We start from the raw sequence: 15,897 nt of genomic DNA on the forward strand, positions 1-15,897 counted from the left end.
TTTCATCTGACTTGAGTCGTATGAATAAAACATCCAGCAAGCGCATTCATCCAACAAGTAAAAACAACCCCTTTCTTCCTCTGGAGTGGACACTCCAGAGGAAGAGTTGTACTCACTGAAAATGGAGTAAAGATCACTGTGCATCTCGAGGTAAACGAGTTTAGCACTAGTGCGGTAAATAAAGCACGAGGTAAACTCTTATCCTATTTGCAGGTCACAATACAGAATTAAGTCGGCTGACGTGCCCAAGGTGGCCGGGGTTGACTGTTGTTCTATGACAAAATGTGAAGAATAGTCACACAAAAAAAAAAAAACCTTGCGAGGCCATGGCGTCGTTTTGGAAGAAGTTGAAGGGAACGTCCGAGGGCAGGATGTTGTGGTGGAGCAAACCGCCACGCAAATGTTTGACGCGAGGAGACGACGTCAACCTCTCTCAGGTCAGGAAACTACTTTGAAACCTTCTTCAAAAGTTCTCATTTGTTTTTATGCTTGCATCAAATTTTGGCCCACAAGGTTGCCCATAAATAATTTACATTTCAAAAGTCAATCAGACATCCATACATGCATTTTCTACACATTAAAGCTATTTTACATAACTTTAAATGTAGTATGCGAAAAAAAATCAAAGAAATGTTCAAAGTGTATAGTGGATTAATTTTGTAATTTGTTGAGTACAGTTCAGTTGTATTTAACTTTTACAATTTTTTTTAATACCAAAATTGTTTTCATTTCATTTTTTTTTTAAATGAACTTATATGTGCAATACATTTGAAGTGAATCATTAAGTATTGTTTTCTCCCACTTACATTTAGGTGCGGTGTCTATGTTCAAACTGTGCATAATGTTACAGTGGTTGACAATAATATTAAACATACTTTTTAGGAACATCATTTTTTGATGAACACTTCAGCCTACTACACTACTGTATATTAATGTTTGTCATTATGGTGGTACTAGTAAGTAAGTGGTACAGTGGACCCCCGCTCTTTGGGGTAACAGGGACCGGGCTGGACCACAAATACCGAAAATGCGCAGATAATTGACAACCATAATTGCATTGGAAAAAAAACCAAAAAAAACATTAAACCAACCAATAAGCGTTTTGGGGGTTGCCCCCACCCCCTCAAAAAAAAAGAAAGAAACAAAAACAACAAAATTGATGGGAAAAAAAGGAAAACAAATTTGAAAAAATATATATTTGAAAAGATATTTGCGGATAGGTGAATCCGCGGGTGCCGAACTGCGAGTAAGCGGAGGTCCACTGTACATGTACGTATGTTTGGGGGGGAAATACTGTGAAAATACTATGGGGGGGAAAAAAAATATACGAACATTTTAAATGCAATTTAAAATGTTAAGGAAAAGATATTCTGTAATATTAAACAAAAACTATCAAATACGAAATCAATATCAGACAAGTACTCAGTTGAACGTTTATGTTTATATTTTAGATATGTGTATGTGTGTGTGTGCAAAAATGGTGCCTGGAATCAATAGGCTATTTTCCATCGGGTCTCATTGTGTAAGGGAGTGTCACATGGCTAGGCTTGCTCTTAACTATGTGATGATGTGTCACTGTAAGTACTGTCCACTACTTTCACTGCAACTTAACTTTAAAATTTCAAATTTAAAGCGGAACAATCTTTTGGCTGTCAGGACCCTTTTTTAGTCATCATTCATCCTACATACAGTAATGTTGGTGTGATTTTAATATGCCATGTTTTTACTACTGAAAGAATATTTTTGAGGAGTTCATTCGAGAGAAAGAGCCGAGACTTGACGTATGGGATTGGCAACAATCCCAAAAATGGCAATCTTGTGTCATTGGGATGAGTTTCATGTTAACGATTTTTGTTTGCTTTGAACCTTAGCTATTGCTCACACGAGGCTATTAAAGAGCCCAGTTGCGCTAAGTTGCAAACCAAAACAGCAGCACGTAGACAACGTAATGGTATTTTAAGAATCGCATGATTTGGACTATTTTCTTGAAAAATGATATCTTTATTTCCATAGTAATGCAACCCTTTTCTCCTAAATATACAACTTTGTCATAGAATAAATTCTATATTTTTTGCCGTAATCATTTTTTTAACGTAAAAATGATTATTTCTCGTATTAAATATCATAAAATTCCGACTTTAGTCCCATAAAATGATAAAATTACATCTTTCTCCCAACAAAATTACTGCATTTTTTTGTGTTTTTTTTTTTAAGTGTGATATTTTTCTCAAAATATTGCAGCGGTTTTCCCCCAAATATATTGCTAGTTCCATAGAAGATTTCACAAATTTTTCTCGGAAAATTATGACTCAATTACCATTAAATATATATTTTTGTCTATTGCAGTAATAGCTTTTTCTAGGAGAGTTTATATATTTTTGTCATTGTGTAACACATTTTTCTCAAAACAATTAGGCCTACTTCTTTTTCCCCTGCAAATTAGCGGTAAAGAAAATGGATGGATGGATGGATGGATGTTTTCCCAATAGAATAGTTGTCTCAGTCATATTTGAATCCTTTTGGAAAAACAAGAAAAAACAAAAACATTTGTTGAGGAAAGAACATTGGTATATTTTTTTTTTTAAATGATTTAGTAACTTAGTCAGTCATGAAAAATGACTGAAACCCTTAGCAACTGCATGATGATATGTATTTTTTGCTGGCATGAATGAACAGAGAAGAAAGTGTCCAGGAAGTGCAGAAGTACACTGTCGAGCCCGGACAAATACAGTCATGTCACGGACGGATTTGCGGCAAGGATGAAACATTCGAGGAAAACTCCCTTGCCTTTATTGCCTGTATTTACTTACGCACATGTTCTTTAACTTCTTACATAAGGCATATTTAGGACTCAGACATTGTGTTATGGCAACAAAATATGGATACTTGATTGACAATAAATGGATGCCCTTGTGTGGTTGGTTTAAGGTTAAAACAGCCCCCATAATTGTGCTGAGTATTCGGATAATGCCATAAAAAGCCAAAGAGAAATCCAAACATTCACAGCAAACATCGTGAGATTCCATCTTGCGGGACTTCAGATTTGATTTTTCGTTGACTTTGAGTTTTGTGTCTTTCCCTGATGTCACCAGAGAAGTCATGTGATGACAACCATAGAACCAGAAATTGCAACATAGCATAGCGATGAACAAAATGGTAGCCTAGCATTGGTAGTGTAGAATTGGAGCGATATAGCTGTTGACAACATGTAAAATGTTCTGGCAACTATAGAACCAGAAATTGCGCCATAGTGGTAGCATAGCGGCGAAAGCTAGCATAGCAATCAAAAGTGGTGCTCGTTTTAAAACGTGGTACACTATTCTTTCTAGGACCATATAGCTAAGGTGACAATTTAAATGTGACGACGACTATAGGACAGGAAGTTGTGGCATAGTCGATAAAAAGAAAAACGACAGTGGTTCTCTCGCTAAGTTGTCAAGTAAAATGTGATGAATACCACACACACACACACACACACACACACACACACACCGCAAATTGCGGCATAGTATTAGCATAGCAATAAAAATGGTAGGATAGCATAGTTTATACACTTTTTCTATGGAGGCAACACGGTTTGAGAATATTGATTGTTTTACACTTACCAAAAAAAAAATAAAAATAAAAAAAAAGCCAATCACATCAAAACGGTTACATGTCTGTGCAGTGACCGGCATTTTGCTTAGCTTGCCCAGTTGTGTGTTGACATTGCACGCGCTTTGTGTATTTGTGTCGTATGTAAAGACGACTCATTAATCTCCCTTACGTAACACATTCCTCACAGTGCTGCCGTTCACACCCGCTGTCACCTGGCTACTCAATGAATAAATCATCTCGACAATAACAACACCGAAGCACAAACACGGTGTAGCCTTACCTTTGCGTGTAGTGACCAGTGTGGTCCTGCAGGGGGCGCTGTCACGGCCAGAGCTCGACCGTGCTTGCTCGGGAGGAACAACGTGCAGACAAAACAGGGTTGGGCAGCTGGCTGGTGCGCCTCAAGCCAGCCATTTAAGGCAACCAGGCTTCCCACACACACACTCAAATCGTCTGTCTGGATCGCAGCTCCTCCGGTCCATGCCGGGAAGACCACCGTGTTATTTGTGTCGGAGCAGGTAGATATCACTAGAAGAGAAATTGTTACTTTACTCTTGATATCACAGCCAGCCATTTGCAGTTCAGACAGAAACTGGGTTTGAATGCTGAGAGATTGCTATTTAAAATGACTTGAGGGTGGAAATATTAAAGAATAGTACAGTAGTTACAAGATGGTGGAAAGGGGGGGCAAACCGACAAATGTTCTTTTCGTAGCTCAATCTTTGAGTAATATTGCCACAGTAACTTTTTGTTACTGCTCGATCATCTGCCCTCACGCAATAATATTTTGAAAAACATGTTTGTCATGGCGCCGGCACAGTGAGCTAAAACATGCATGTTGGGTAAATTGAAGACTTACCATTGAGCAAACACGGGCAATTTCTGGGGCCCTGACATTTCCAGGAGCCACCGAACATCTAACAAAAACTGATTTAGAACGTTTCCTTTGATTTAAAGCAATAATTTTTCTTTTCATCTTAATCCACGTGCTTAAAAACAAATCAAAATGCTTAATCTATCATGATTATTTGGATCGTTCCTTCCCTTCTTATGCAATGGACTATTCCATCTTCTTACTGTGCACGGGGAGAATTGATTCAGGAAGAGGGTAGCAAAACAATGTTATAAACGTGTTGCTGCGACAAATGAAGATTCAGGATTTATTTAGCCATTTAGCCAGATGCTCTTGCCAGTAGCAGTGGCGCTGCTGTCAGTGTCAGCCGAGGAGGATGCAGCGTAGAGTGGCACGAGTGACACTTTTTACCACAAAGATGTGAGTGTTCAACTGGTTGGAATGGTAAACTATTAAACGTTGATAAATGTTCTTATCAATTCCAGTTAAAGAGTTAAGATGAGTCACTTGTTAAACAATCCCAGCAAGTATTTGAAGGACTTTTTTTAGCTCATGTCTGTTATTTGACGACAGAAAAAAACAGTTGGACACGTGCATGCAAAAGTTTTCCGTTTATCCAAGCTATTTTAGTGCATTTTAGGTTCATCCTGAAATTTCCCACCAAAGCCCCAATATCAATTCATACAACTTTTTGTGAGTAGCGTAATAAACAATATGTGGCGTTTCAAAACATCGTCTCCTGATAAGCGAGCCAGCAAATTTGGGATTGTCGGTAGGTGCGCGAGGGTCAACCGCCGACTATCATTTGTTTGCATTTGTCCAGTTCCGCCAGGTTCAGTGTGTGACTTGCTCAATTTGTTGTTTGTTATAGTAATTGTCCGTGTTGTGTGTTTGTTGCGTTTCTGGACGTTTGAAAAAAAAATCTATATCAAAAAATCTATTCAGTCTGCGCTGACTGATGGATTTCTCGCACTGTTGTCACAAATGTTGATCTACGACCTGTAAACCTCGACGCCACATTTGCAGTGGCCATGTTAAAAACCACACTTCCCTTACAGCTTGTTTTTTTTTTTTTTTTTTTATAAAGCTTTCTGCATTTTTTCGCCTTACTCCGTGTCAGACTGCCACATCGGAAAACACAATTTGTTCCTGCACTAACACGGTAATAGTAGTAAAGTAGTAGTCAACATTTGGCAAGCGAGGGAATCTTCGCCCTATTTTATCTGATCGTCTTCTTATCTTTGCTTGCACTCAGTGAAAGCTGATTTCTTCAAAGCACGTGCCCTGTTGAGAACATAAGCTGTATGTATGAAAAATATAAAACATGTTGCGGGAAAAGAAATCTATTTGGGGAAAAAAAAGACATTTTATTGAAAGGAAGTTGGAATTTTATGAGAAAAATGTTTAGATTTTTTTTTCGCATGATAAATTAAAATTCTTTTTTTTTAACAAAAACATTGACATTTGTGTCATAAAAGTCATAGAAACATTTTGTAATATTCCATTTAAAATAACATTATAGATAAAAAGAAATTTTATTAGAACATAATTTATTTTATAGAAATAATTTTTTTTTTAAATAATTTTTACCAACAAATATGGCATTTTCCTTTGTAAGAAGTCAGAATTCTATGAGAAAAAATAATTTTTTTTTAAACAAAAAATAAGTTCTACAAAAGTTACAAAAAAACTATTGTATTGAGCATAGGTTGTATACTTAGGTGAAAAGAAGTTCTCGTTGCAGAAGAATAGTCATAATTTTAAAAGAATAACGCAATCGCAGTTGTCAGGCATGTTGCTTTTTGCCTTATGAATTCTTCGCGGTGACTTCCCAGCTTTCTTGAAAAATGTCCGGCAAATGTTGCAAGCTTACGCCATCCAGTTGAGCTTGGAACAGGATCACAGAATACATTGGAAGAGTTAATCATTAGTGCACAATGTCGTTTGTGCACCAAGCACTGGAAGTGTAAATGCTGGATTGGGCGTGCAGAACATTGTGCTTGTGCGTTGTGTAATCCTCGCAGGGTGTGAAACTCCAAACAGAAGCCCTCCAGCCACCGAGTTGCCTCTCACCCCTTCATCGTTGATGGTTTTCACAGATTTCATCTTGCTGTCACTCAGGGCAAAATAGTTAACATGACTGCTAACCGGCAGCTCCCCTTAAAGTATGCCACTCCGCTTCCCAGTCGACATGATTCAATCAGTTTTTGGCGAGGGACGGAACGCACTGTTCTGTTGGAGAAACCGCGATTACCTCATTGACACTCAGGCAATTAAGCTCACTCATCAGTCATTATTTTTGTCGGCCTTGAAGTGTGCAGATTGTGCCGCAGGATTCTTATGCAGTCTTGTCTCGTCTCCTTAAAAGTGCAGATGCAGGAAAACTTTCCTATTGGAAGTAATGTAGTTAGGGCTAACCCATTCTTAATATTAACATTTGAACGATAAAACGTCTTTAAATTGGAAAATTCCAAAAGAAAATCAAAAATTACATGAAACAAACAAAATGATGCCATTTCGTTTGGTGAGGTCATCGTTGTGAGATTTATTTATTTTTTGTCACAAGAAAAATACACCCCTCACTTATGTTACAATTTTATTTTGAAAAAAAAGTCTTTGTTTTAAGTTTTATCTTGTAATATTCTGTTGTAAAAATAAATTACCTAAACCAAAAAAATACAGAACAAAATTTTATCAGAAAAAAATACATTTGATAGGCCTTAAATTTGAATTTTATGAGAAAAATATTTTAACAGTCCTAATTTTAGGGGTAACATTCTGGGAAACATATCAGCCTGGCAATGACAAGTGACCACACGTGTAGCAGCTGGCCAGTCAGTGGGTGGTGTTTTGCTAGCATTAGAGGCTAATGTTAGCAGTCGTTAGTGTCCCCAAAATCCAAAGAACAAGCAAATGGTGATGGTAATGGGTGTTTTCCCGCAATATGAGTTGATGTGTGTTTTTTTTTAAAACAACAAGTAGCTAATTTGCTATCTGTCTTGTCCTCCCCTGTGCTCTGTGTCATTGTCTTTTACGGCTAATTACACTTAGCCTAGCGCTCGACTTTGCAATGCTCACATTTCAACTTAACGGCCGAACGCGGCATGCGGGGAATGTGTCATTGAGGGTGTACCCGGTTATTTACTCTTTGGAGTTTCTCAACTATGGTGTGTGGCTCACACTTGGCTGTGGAATCTGGAAAAATAGCGGAGAAAATGGCGACATTTAATCTCGAGCCGACCGGTATTTTAGTGTATTAAGTGTGTTGTGACCACAAATATGCATCACTGCAGTGCAAACCCAACAACAGAACATTTGTGTATGTTCTTTTTGGCGCAAATACCATATCATTACTTCTGAAGCTAACGCCCGCACAATTATAACAATGAATGCGGCTTAGGTTGACACACATACAGAGGTGCCAAGAGTAATAACATTCTTTTACTTAAGTACAAGTACAAAAAACAAAAAAAATAATTGTTTTCTTCAACTTGTTCGACATAGTACATGAAAGGTTTTGACATTTGTACGACAAAACATGCCACTCATAGTTATCAGAAAGAGTTTGTAATATTCCAAACAAAATGAGAAAATATTTTTAGAAATTTTATTGAAAAATATGTAGCGTTTATTTTTTTTACACAAGGTCATTTCCATTTTTTTTTAAATGAGGTCCTAATTTATGAGAAAGTTGTAATGTTAAAAAAGTATTGAGATTTTATAACAAAAAAAAGAAAAAATAATTTTAGGATAAAGATATAATTTAGTGATCAAACAGTATTAATTGTAAACATAAAATTCTGGGAAATATTTTACGAAGAAAAACATGAATCTTATGAGTTAAATGTTGTGATATAAAAAAAAAAAAAAGATTTTACAAGACAAAAGCCCCATTTTTTTATTGTAGGATTGCATTTTATTTTATGAATAATTGTATCCAATTATGTTGTAATTTTAGGAGAAAAAGTTGAATAAAAAAATATTTTTCAGGAAAACAGTAGTAATCATGGGGGAATATTCTGAGTTTCTGCAATGATTTTACAAGAAAAAAAGTTGTAATATTCTGAGAACAATTACAATTTTACACAAAAAAGTACAAATTCAGCTGTTGTAATACAGTAAAAGTAATAAAAAGTAAAAAAAAAAAAAAAGTGTACGAAAGTAAAAATGAATTTCTATTGTTAATAAATACTTTTGTGTTTTGATGACGTGGCACAAGGAAGTAAAAACATGTTTTTGTTTATTTAAACAAAGCGCTAGCTAACATTGGCTCAGGCTTTTTACACTTTGTTCCCATAGCTTTGCTTACGTTGTGAACTAACTAGCATAAAATGCTCAATAAACTAATGAGAGCAACTGAAAAAAAATACACCTTTAATGTATGAGGTTTTTTTTTTCAGATTACAGGGAGAATTTTACTTACCACCACTTATCAAAAGTGCAAATTTAAAGCTTTAAGGGATTGGCGAATTGACGAATAGTAAGTGTACCCAGTCCCCCTCTTAGCATCAAGTACTTTATCAACAGGTTGGCACAGAGGACGGCTTCTAATTTAAGCCGGCGATAAAATATAAAGCGCAAAGCCAGACAGACGTCATGCATAACAGCTGCACACAGGTTCAACGGTGATTTTTCTTTGTGCGTTCAAAAGAAAAGCTGATGTTAAGTCATTCTTTGCTTTATGACAGGATGGGTGTTCCCCAAAAGGATCACGCTCCTTCAGTGTGGCAATGTCAAGTGTGTAAATACATCTCTGACATTAATAAGTGAGAGAAAATCTACCTTTTCATGAGCTGTCTTTGGGTGTTTTTGCGGGAAGAATGGAGCCTTTGTTAAGAAGCATTGTGAATGTGGTTAAATGCACTTTTGTCAAGGACGAAAAGAGACGTTCATTGAAATCTTGAGATTTAGCTGAGACTGAAGTTTTGCGTTGCATTCCTGTCCAGAAAAAGCAAAACGATCTGATTTTTTTTGACACTCCCTTAACTGATCATTCCATGTCAACATCGTTTGTTTTTTTTTTGCCAAAGAAAGAGCAACGCGCATGCCCAGAGTTTATCGTTTTACATTTGCTGAGTGCAGTCTCACAAGATTTGTTAAAATTTTGTGCTTTCCTGGCATATTTTGACAGACAAATTACAAATAATCAAAAGAAAAAGCAAATAATAAATAAATAAATGCAACATTTACCCAAGTGCTGAGAAACCTTCGAGACATATTTTGACAGACAAGTTGAGAAAAAAAATTTCAAAGAAAAGGCAAAAAAGTTTGATGCGATTTTCCAGGCATATTTTAATCTACTGAAGGTGTCAATTAAAACATTGATCCTTTGATTGTTTTATGTGACATGATTGTGGTTTCTTATGAAAATATCGGTCAAACTATCCAAAAGTGTACTTGTCTTATTCTGATTGTCATGGTAAACAGTGTGTTGTTGTTGTGAAGGTCTGGCTGGCCTGATTTCCAGTGACTCATGACTTTGCCCATGGGCGTAAACATGCTTTTATTGACACTCGTGTTTTGTGTAGCATGACTGTGGTTTCTCCTGAAAATGTTGTTCAAAATATCCCAAAGTGTACTTGTATTATCGTTATTGTCATGGTAAACAGTGTTGTTGTTGTGAAGGCTTGGGTGGCCTTCTTTCCAGTGGCTCGTGACTTTGCCCGTGGGTGTAAACGTGACCTTCTCGTAGGTTGCCAGGCACCCGCCGTCACGCTGGTACGCATCCTCAGTGGCGGGAAGCTTCAGGGCAATCATGTGTCCCCCCTTTAAGCTACGCCCACTCTGCCTTTTTCTTTTCTCCGGGTTGCACTTATCTTCCACATCTGGCCCACAGGAGAGCAGCGTCGCGTTGGTGCCGCCGAGGAATCCAGACGAGCAGGAAGGAACGTCCCAGCTCGTCACTCCTGCGCACGATAGTGTGGAAGTCATCAAAGTCCGTGAGCTGTTTTAGTGGTTTTGCCACGCGCAGTCGCACATGGTGTCGACTGAGGGACGGTGTGTGTCGCAGGTGTACCTGGACGACAGACCCGAGACGGCGGACAGCGTCAGGATGTTGACCGACGAAGTGTCGCAGATACAAGAGGTGAAAGCAGCGTCCTTTAGCTTCAATTGTGGGTTGCTGTTATGTGTCGATGTAATTTATATAATTTGTGTTTGGCTATCAGGTGAGGTACTGTCTGAAGACTCTGAGGGAGCAGATGGCGGCCAGACAAAACAGTAACATCAAGAAGGTAAATTCGGGAAAAAAAAAAAAATCTAATCATTTTAAAAAGAAGGCAAAACAAGGAATGATGGTGTGTGTGTGTGTGTGTGTGTGTGTGTGTGTTAAATGGAGCACTAAAGTGTGTACTTGTGTCTTCTTCAGTATCCCACCAATGGCTACACAGTCAATAACATGCCGAACAACCTGACACCCGTCACCAATGGCAACACCACTTACAGCTACGCTGGCCACGACGTAAGATCATTAACATTTACTTGTGTGTGTGTGTGTGTGTGTGTGTGTGTGTGTGATGTGCTTCCTTTCCATTAAAAAAAATAAAATAAAATAAATCAATGAAGCCCATTTAAATGCATATTTAAATTATGATTGAAAGAAGATCCACTCATCCGGATGTTTCTAGCTTATGTCAGCACATGCGCGCGCACACACACACACACACACACACACACACACACACACACACACACACACACGCGCGCACACACACACACACACACACACACACACACACACACACACACACACACACACAGATACAGATGCACTATCCTATTTCCAGCTCATTGACAAAGACACACCGGAACGTCTCCGCTAAGATAATGGCACGAGAAGCAGTGTAACATGACATGCACCAGAACTTACCGTAGCACTGTACGCCATCACTCTACCACAAACTGATGCACAAGAAAAGATCCAAGTCCAATTCAGCACTTCTTATCACCTGCAAATTTTGTGCGTCCTCAGGAGAGTGACGATAATCACGTGCAGCACCTGAGGGAAGAAACCAAGCGCCTCTACGCCCAGTTAACAGACACGGAGCGTCGGCACCGGGAGGAGAGAGAGAGGCTGCAGGTGTGCGCGCTCATTTGTGAGGTGGAGCCTTGAGTGCTCCTCTAAAACAGGTGCTATTTAAATTCCATAAAGATCACTTTGGCTAGTGCGAACTTTGGAATTTGGCGAAGTCAGGTCAGGTGAAGTCAGGCTAGGGTAGGTTTTGATAGGTTCAAGACCAAAACTAGTTTAGGTTAGGCAAGTCTAGGCAATGTTAGCCAAGGTTAGTATGGTTAGGTTATGCTCACGCTAGGCTCGGGTAACAGATAACGCATTTCTGGATGGCCAGCAGTGAAAGTTGTCAAAATGGAGTCTCCTTCCCTGACAGATGGAGTCGGAGGAGCAGCGGGCATGTCTGGAGGCGCAGTCGGAGCGTCTCCGGCGGGCGGAGACGGAGTCGTCGGAGCGAGGCCGGCGGGTGGAGGAACTGCAAAGGTTGCTGGGAAACTTGGAAGCAGAGAGCGGACTCCTGCGGGAGAAAATGGCGGCCGGCGAGGCCGAACTACTGCGGCTTCAGGCGGACAATGGCGAAGGAAAGGAGAAAGTGGATAGGTAAAAAAAAAAAAAAACCTTTGTGTGCGCGTGTGTTGTACTGACCATGTGTGTGTGTTTGTTCTCAGGTGTGGCCAGTTGGAAACGGAGGTTGCCGTGCTGAAGGAGAAGATCCACCACCTGGACGACATGCTGAAGTGTCAACAGAGGAAAGTGCGAACTATGATTGAACAGGTACGCACACGCACACAGTCTTCACATTTCAAGTGCTCAGGAAGCCATTAATGAGGAAATCACATTCAGAAGAACATCAAGCAATTGTGCGTTGAAACTGAACTCCTCACAAAATTAGCCTGGCACGTGTGTGTGTGTGTGTGTGTGTGTGTGTGTGTGTGTGTGTGTCTGTCTGTGTGTATGTCTGTGTCTGTGCGCCATACAGCTGCAGAACTCCCGCACCATCCTCCAGGAGCGAGATCGAGTCATCGGGGATCTGGAGGAGAAGGTGGCCTTCCTGGAAGCTGAGGTAAGACCGTTTACTATGGACTCCCCCCCCCCGACAACAGTCAAACAAAACATCCCAAAATCTATTTTCATGAGACTTCATCTTGGTGAGCAACGAAAGAATTATTGCTGTATTTGTTTGTGATTTTACCTTTTTACTTTTATGCGACAGCGCTTGGCTTCTTTTTACACGTCTAAAAATGTCAACGTTGTGCGCACAGAACCGAGAGATGCACGACCACATGGAACACTTCCTGTCGGGCCGGGACCCCCGACCCCTCAAGAGCGCCGAGAACAAGCCGGTCGTCATCTACAGGTGGGCTACACTTCCTGTTAGCCAATCGGTGCTGATCAAAAAGAAGCCATTTTAATCTCTGACCATGTTTCATTTTGTTTATTTGTATTTGTTACTAGCAAACCTCTGATGCCGTCCAACCACAGCAACAAGTCTCTCCCCTTCATCAAAGTCATCGAGATCAAGTCATGAATGAAGGACACCGACCAGTCCTAAAGTGTAAATATGTATTTAATGAGTGCTTTTCATCTCACTGCTGATAATCAAGTTGTTGTTTTTTGCCAACACTGAATCAAGTGCACGTATAACGTCTCTACAGATATGAGCGTGTAATCCAGTTGAGTTGTATTGAATGTGAATTTAAAACTTAGATATAGATATACACTAAAGTGCACTCTGTTTGTGTCCTAAATCAGTGAATAGATTTTATTTAAAGGCCAACACTTGCTAGTTTAGCCATCTTGTGAACTGAACTGAGGCACAACTGAATTTCAATGACTCAGAAATGTCAAGTGTTAGGGGACCACACTGTAAACAAAACAAAAGGTAATTATGTGAGAATAAAGGTGTAAACCTGTAAGAATGAAGTCTTTTTTTTTTTTTTATTCTTTAAGAAATAAAGTTGGAATCCAATGAGGCTATTTTTTTTGTTTTTTAGAGAAGTCTTCCACCCCAAGAATTGAAGTAATATTTGGAGATCAAATTATTTTTTTTTTAACCAGACACTTTTTTGACATGACATTTTACTCGAGAAAGTCTCATTTCCCCCCCACCCTTTTCTGAATCCTACTATTTTTTTTCTTCCCGAAAATAAAGTAGTAATGAGGTAAGTCACTTTTTTTCCTCAAGAAAAACAATCATGTTTGTTTAGAAAACAAGTCATTCCTTTAACAAATTGGTAGTTTGGGGGGTTTTTTTCAATATAAAAGTACTACAAGAAAAGTCATTTCTGTTAGAAAAAATCTTAAAGAGTCACATTTTTCAAAGTGCATAAAGGATTCAAATTGATTTTTTTATATATAAAAAGGTTGTGATACTACAACAATTCTTATTTTTTGAGGGAGCAAAATTGTATATTCAAGGTACCGTTCAAATAACAAAAATACCTGTAAAATATTTCGTATTTAAATGCCAACACCACAAGCCTTTTGGCTACCAAGCAGTGCCATCTAGTGGACGGAAAAACATCATGGCTGACTTTCACTTGAATTCGTTGAAGAAACTGAAATAAACATTTGTACAAGTCAACATTTTAATCTGCTGTGACTCGCAAATAAATATGCTATTTACAAAAATATCACTCCAAAAACTTTTAACACCACAAAACACAGTTCAGTCATAAAGTGCTCTCCAGCGTGTTGTAGTTGTCTTTGAAACTTTTCAGCTCCAGGAAGTGTTTGGGCCTCTTGCTGCGCGGGCCGGTCGACGGCAGGTAGGTCACCTGGATGGTGGATGGAGCGTTGCGGGCCGGAGAACCCGTCAGGTCTTTGGCTGCAGACTGGTGCTGCTGCTCCACACTGCTGGTGCTCCAGTATGCCTTCACGCTGAAACGGTAACCAAATGGATTTACATCCATTGACAAAAAAAGTTGGATTCTGGTATTGCCCCCGTAGCGAAAAATTGTCGGGTCGACATAGTTCCTCCATTATGTGTTGGGTGTTGTTTATAAACAACGGTGACATGGGAAAAAAGGTGGGGAAATGACTGATTTTACAGGCAGTGCGAAAGGGACAACATACCCTGACAAGCTGGAAAATTAGCTGGAAAATTGCTGTGTTGACTCGGAAAAGATGCTTTAAGACATTTTTGCAACGGCAACTCCAGGAGCCCAAAACAGTTCCTTGTCCTATAAAATTCAGTAGTACTTACACATTTGCTAATTCGTTGAGCGCCTGTTGGTATTCCAGAAATTCCGCTTCTCCAAAAACCTGAAAGGGAATAAAAGAATGAGGTCGGGGACCCGGAAATGGAGCGTCAAAAGCGAGCGACCGTGGGCAGTCCGCACCCCAGTGCCGTGGCGGGCGTTGTCGTAGCCCTCCAGCAGACGGTCGATGAGCGCCCCGTGGCTGCTCTTGATCAGTGAGTGCGAGTTGCGCAGCTCCAGCAGCCAGCTCTGGAAGCTTCGGCCCGTGAAGGCGTTGGGACCGCTGCACATCTCCTCCAGGGGGATGCCTGAGGATGAAGAAGGGCACGACGGAGGACACGCCGCGAGGGAATATAATGAGTTGTGTGCCTCTCACCTGAGTCCCGAATGGCATCCAGAGCTTTCATTCTGTACAGGTAGTTATAGCAACCTGCAAGACAGATAACACATATAGCAGTAGCTATTTACACTGGGGCTTCTTTTTAAATGAATGTAAGAGGTAGTTGGAACTCACTGAGCTGTGATCCACGCCTGAGCCTGGCATCATCTTCGGGCAGGAGACGAGGTTCGAACCGGATCTCGTGGACTTTAGACAACCGGGAGTCGATCTGCTCCCGTAGACCCTGTCGGCAACACATTAAGTAATGTCAACACAATAAAAAATATACATGATGTCCTGACCTTTTCTTACCTTTGGAGCATTGTGGCCGATGGGTGCGTGCGGGCCGCGGCGGGATCTCATGGCGAAACGCATAATTTGCCTTTTGACGAAGATGAACAGCAGCACGAAGACCTGTCAAAACAAAACTAACGTTAGCATAAACACTACCACTGTCTAGAATTCAGGAGCGAGCGTAAACTATTTAACTCACCAAGCTGCCATACGCCATCACCAGAACAACATTAACCCCCGACAGCGGCGGCGAGTCCGCCATGTTGGTACCAAAATGTTTAGAAATGTTTATATTCCACTTGACAAACGAGCTACATTAGCTCGCTAGTTAACATGTTGCTACCTCTTCGCAGCGAACCTTGTTTCAAGCGCAAAACTGACGCTATTTTCTAAATGTACATTTTTTTTTTAAATCATGCTACGAGATGATAGAGTAACATATAACGCTTTGCTACAGTTGTTTTAATCGAGCTACGCAGCGAACAGTGCATGGCTAGCTTTTCGGCTAAATTAACGAGACCATTGGCTCCTCACAATTACCGTAATAACAGTGAAAAGGGCCAAT

General features: G+C 39.8%; 2 protein-coding genes across 3 annotated transcripts; one reads left to right on the forward strand and one right to left on the reverse strand.

Annotated features, from left to right (window-relative positions):
- The first annotated feature begins 282 nt into the window (after positions 1–282).
- On the forward strand, positions 283–13,432 carry tuft1b (tuftelin 1b). 2 transcript variants are annotated; one of them, XM_061760717.1, is made up of 11 exons: positions 283–437; positions 10,287–10,385; positions 10,461–10,535; positions 10,618–10,683; positions 10,818–10,910; positions 11,421–11,528; positions 11,836–12,059; positions 12,128–12,233; positions 12,439–12,522; positions 12,722–12,816; positions 12,915–13,432. In XM_061760717.1, the coding sequence occupies exons 1-11, from the start codon at positions 327–329 to the stop codon at positions 12,985–12,987; spliced, it is 1,134 nt and encodes a 377-aa protein (XP_061616701.1). In that variant the 5' UTR covers positions 283–326; the 3' UTR covers positions 12,988–13,432. The 2 variants fall into 2 exon arrangements, with proteins under 2 accessions (XP_061616701.1, XP_061616702.1); XM_061760718.1 differs by lacking the exon at positions 283–437 and adding an exon at positions 4,082–4,115.
- A 354-nt stretch (positions 13,433–13,786) lies between these two features.
- LOC133471307 (protein C1orf43 homolog) lies at positions 13,787–15,854 on the reverse strand. The gene is made up of 7 exons (XM_061760759.1): positions 15,532–15,854; positions 15,351–15,452; positions 15,174–15,282; positions 15,036–15,089; positions 14,801–14,967; positions 14,665–14,723; positions 13,787–14,339 (listed from the first exon to the last, which is right to left on the reverse strand). Exons 1-7 carry the CDS (start codon positions 15,592–15,594, stop codon positions 14,132–14,134), a joined length of 762 nt encoding a protein of 253 aa, XP_061616743.1. The 5' UTR covers positions 15,595–15,854; the 3' UTR covers positions 13,787–14,131.
- Between the last annotated feature and the right edge of the window lie 43 nt (positions 15,855–15,897).

This window comes from Phyllopteryx taeniolatus, chromosome 21, assembly GCF_024500385.1.
Source record: "Phyllopteryx taeniolatus isolate TA_2022b chromosome 21, UOR_Ptae_1.2, whole genome shotgun sequence".
NCBI lineage: Eukaryota > Metazoa > Chordata > Actinopteri > Syngnathiformes > Syngnathidae > Phyllopteryx > Phyllopteryx taeniolatus.

Coding starts and splice junctions, on each gene's coding strand:
- tuft1b (XM_061760717.1), top strand. CDS start 327: ATGGCGTCGTTTTGGAAGAAGTTGAAGGGAACGTCCGAGGGCAGGATG. Junction 10,386..10,460: donor ATAGTGTGGAAGTCATCAAA/GTCCGTGAGCTG, acceptor TGTGTGTCGCAG/GTGTACCTGGACGACAGACC. Junction 10,536..10,617: donor AAGTGTCGCAGATACAAGAG/GTGAAAGCAGCG, acceptor TTTGGCTATCAG/GTGAGGTACTGTCTGAAGAC.
- LOC133471307 (XM_061760759.1), bottom strand. CDS start 15,594: ATGGCGGACTCGCCGCCGCTGTCGGGGGTTAATGTTGTTCTGGTGATG. Junction 15,283..15,350: donor TCGGCCACAATGCTCCAAAG/GTAAGAAAAGGT, acceptor TGTTGCCGACAG/GGTCTACGGGAGCAGATCGA. Junction 14,724..14,800: donor ACGCCCGCCACGGCACTGGG/GTGCGGACTGCC, acceptor ATTCCCTTTCAG/GTTTTTGGAGAAGCGGAATT.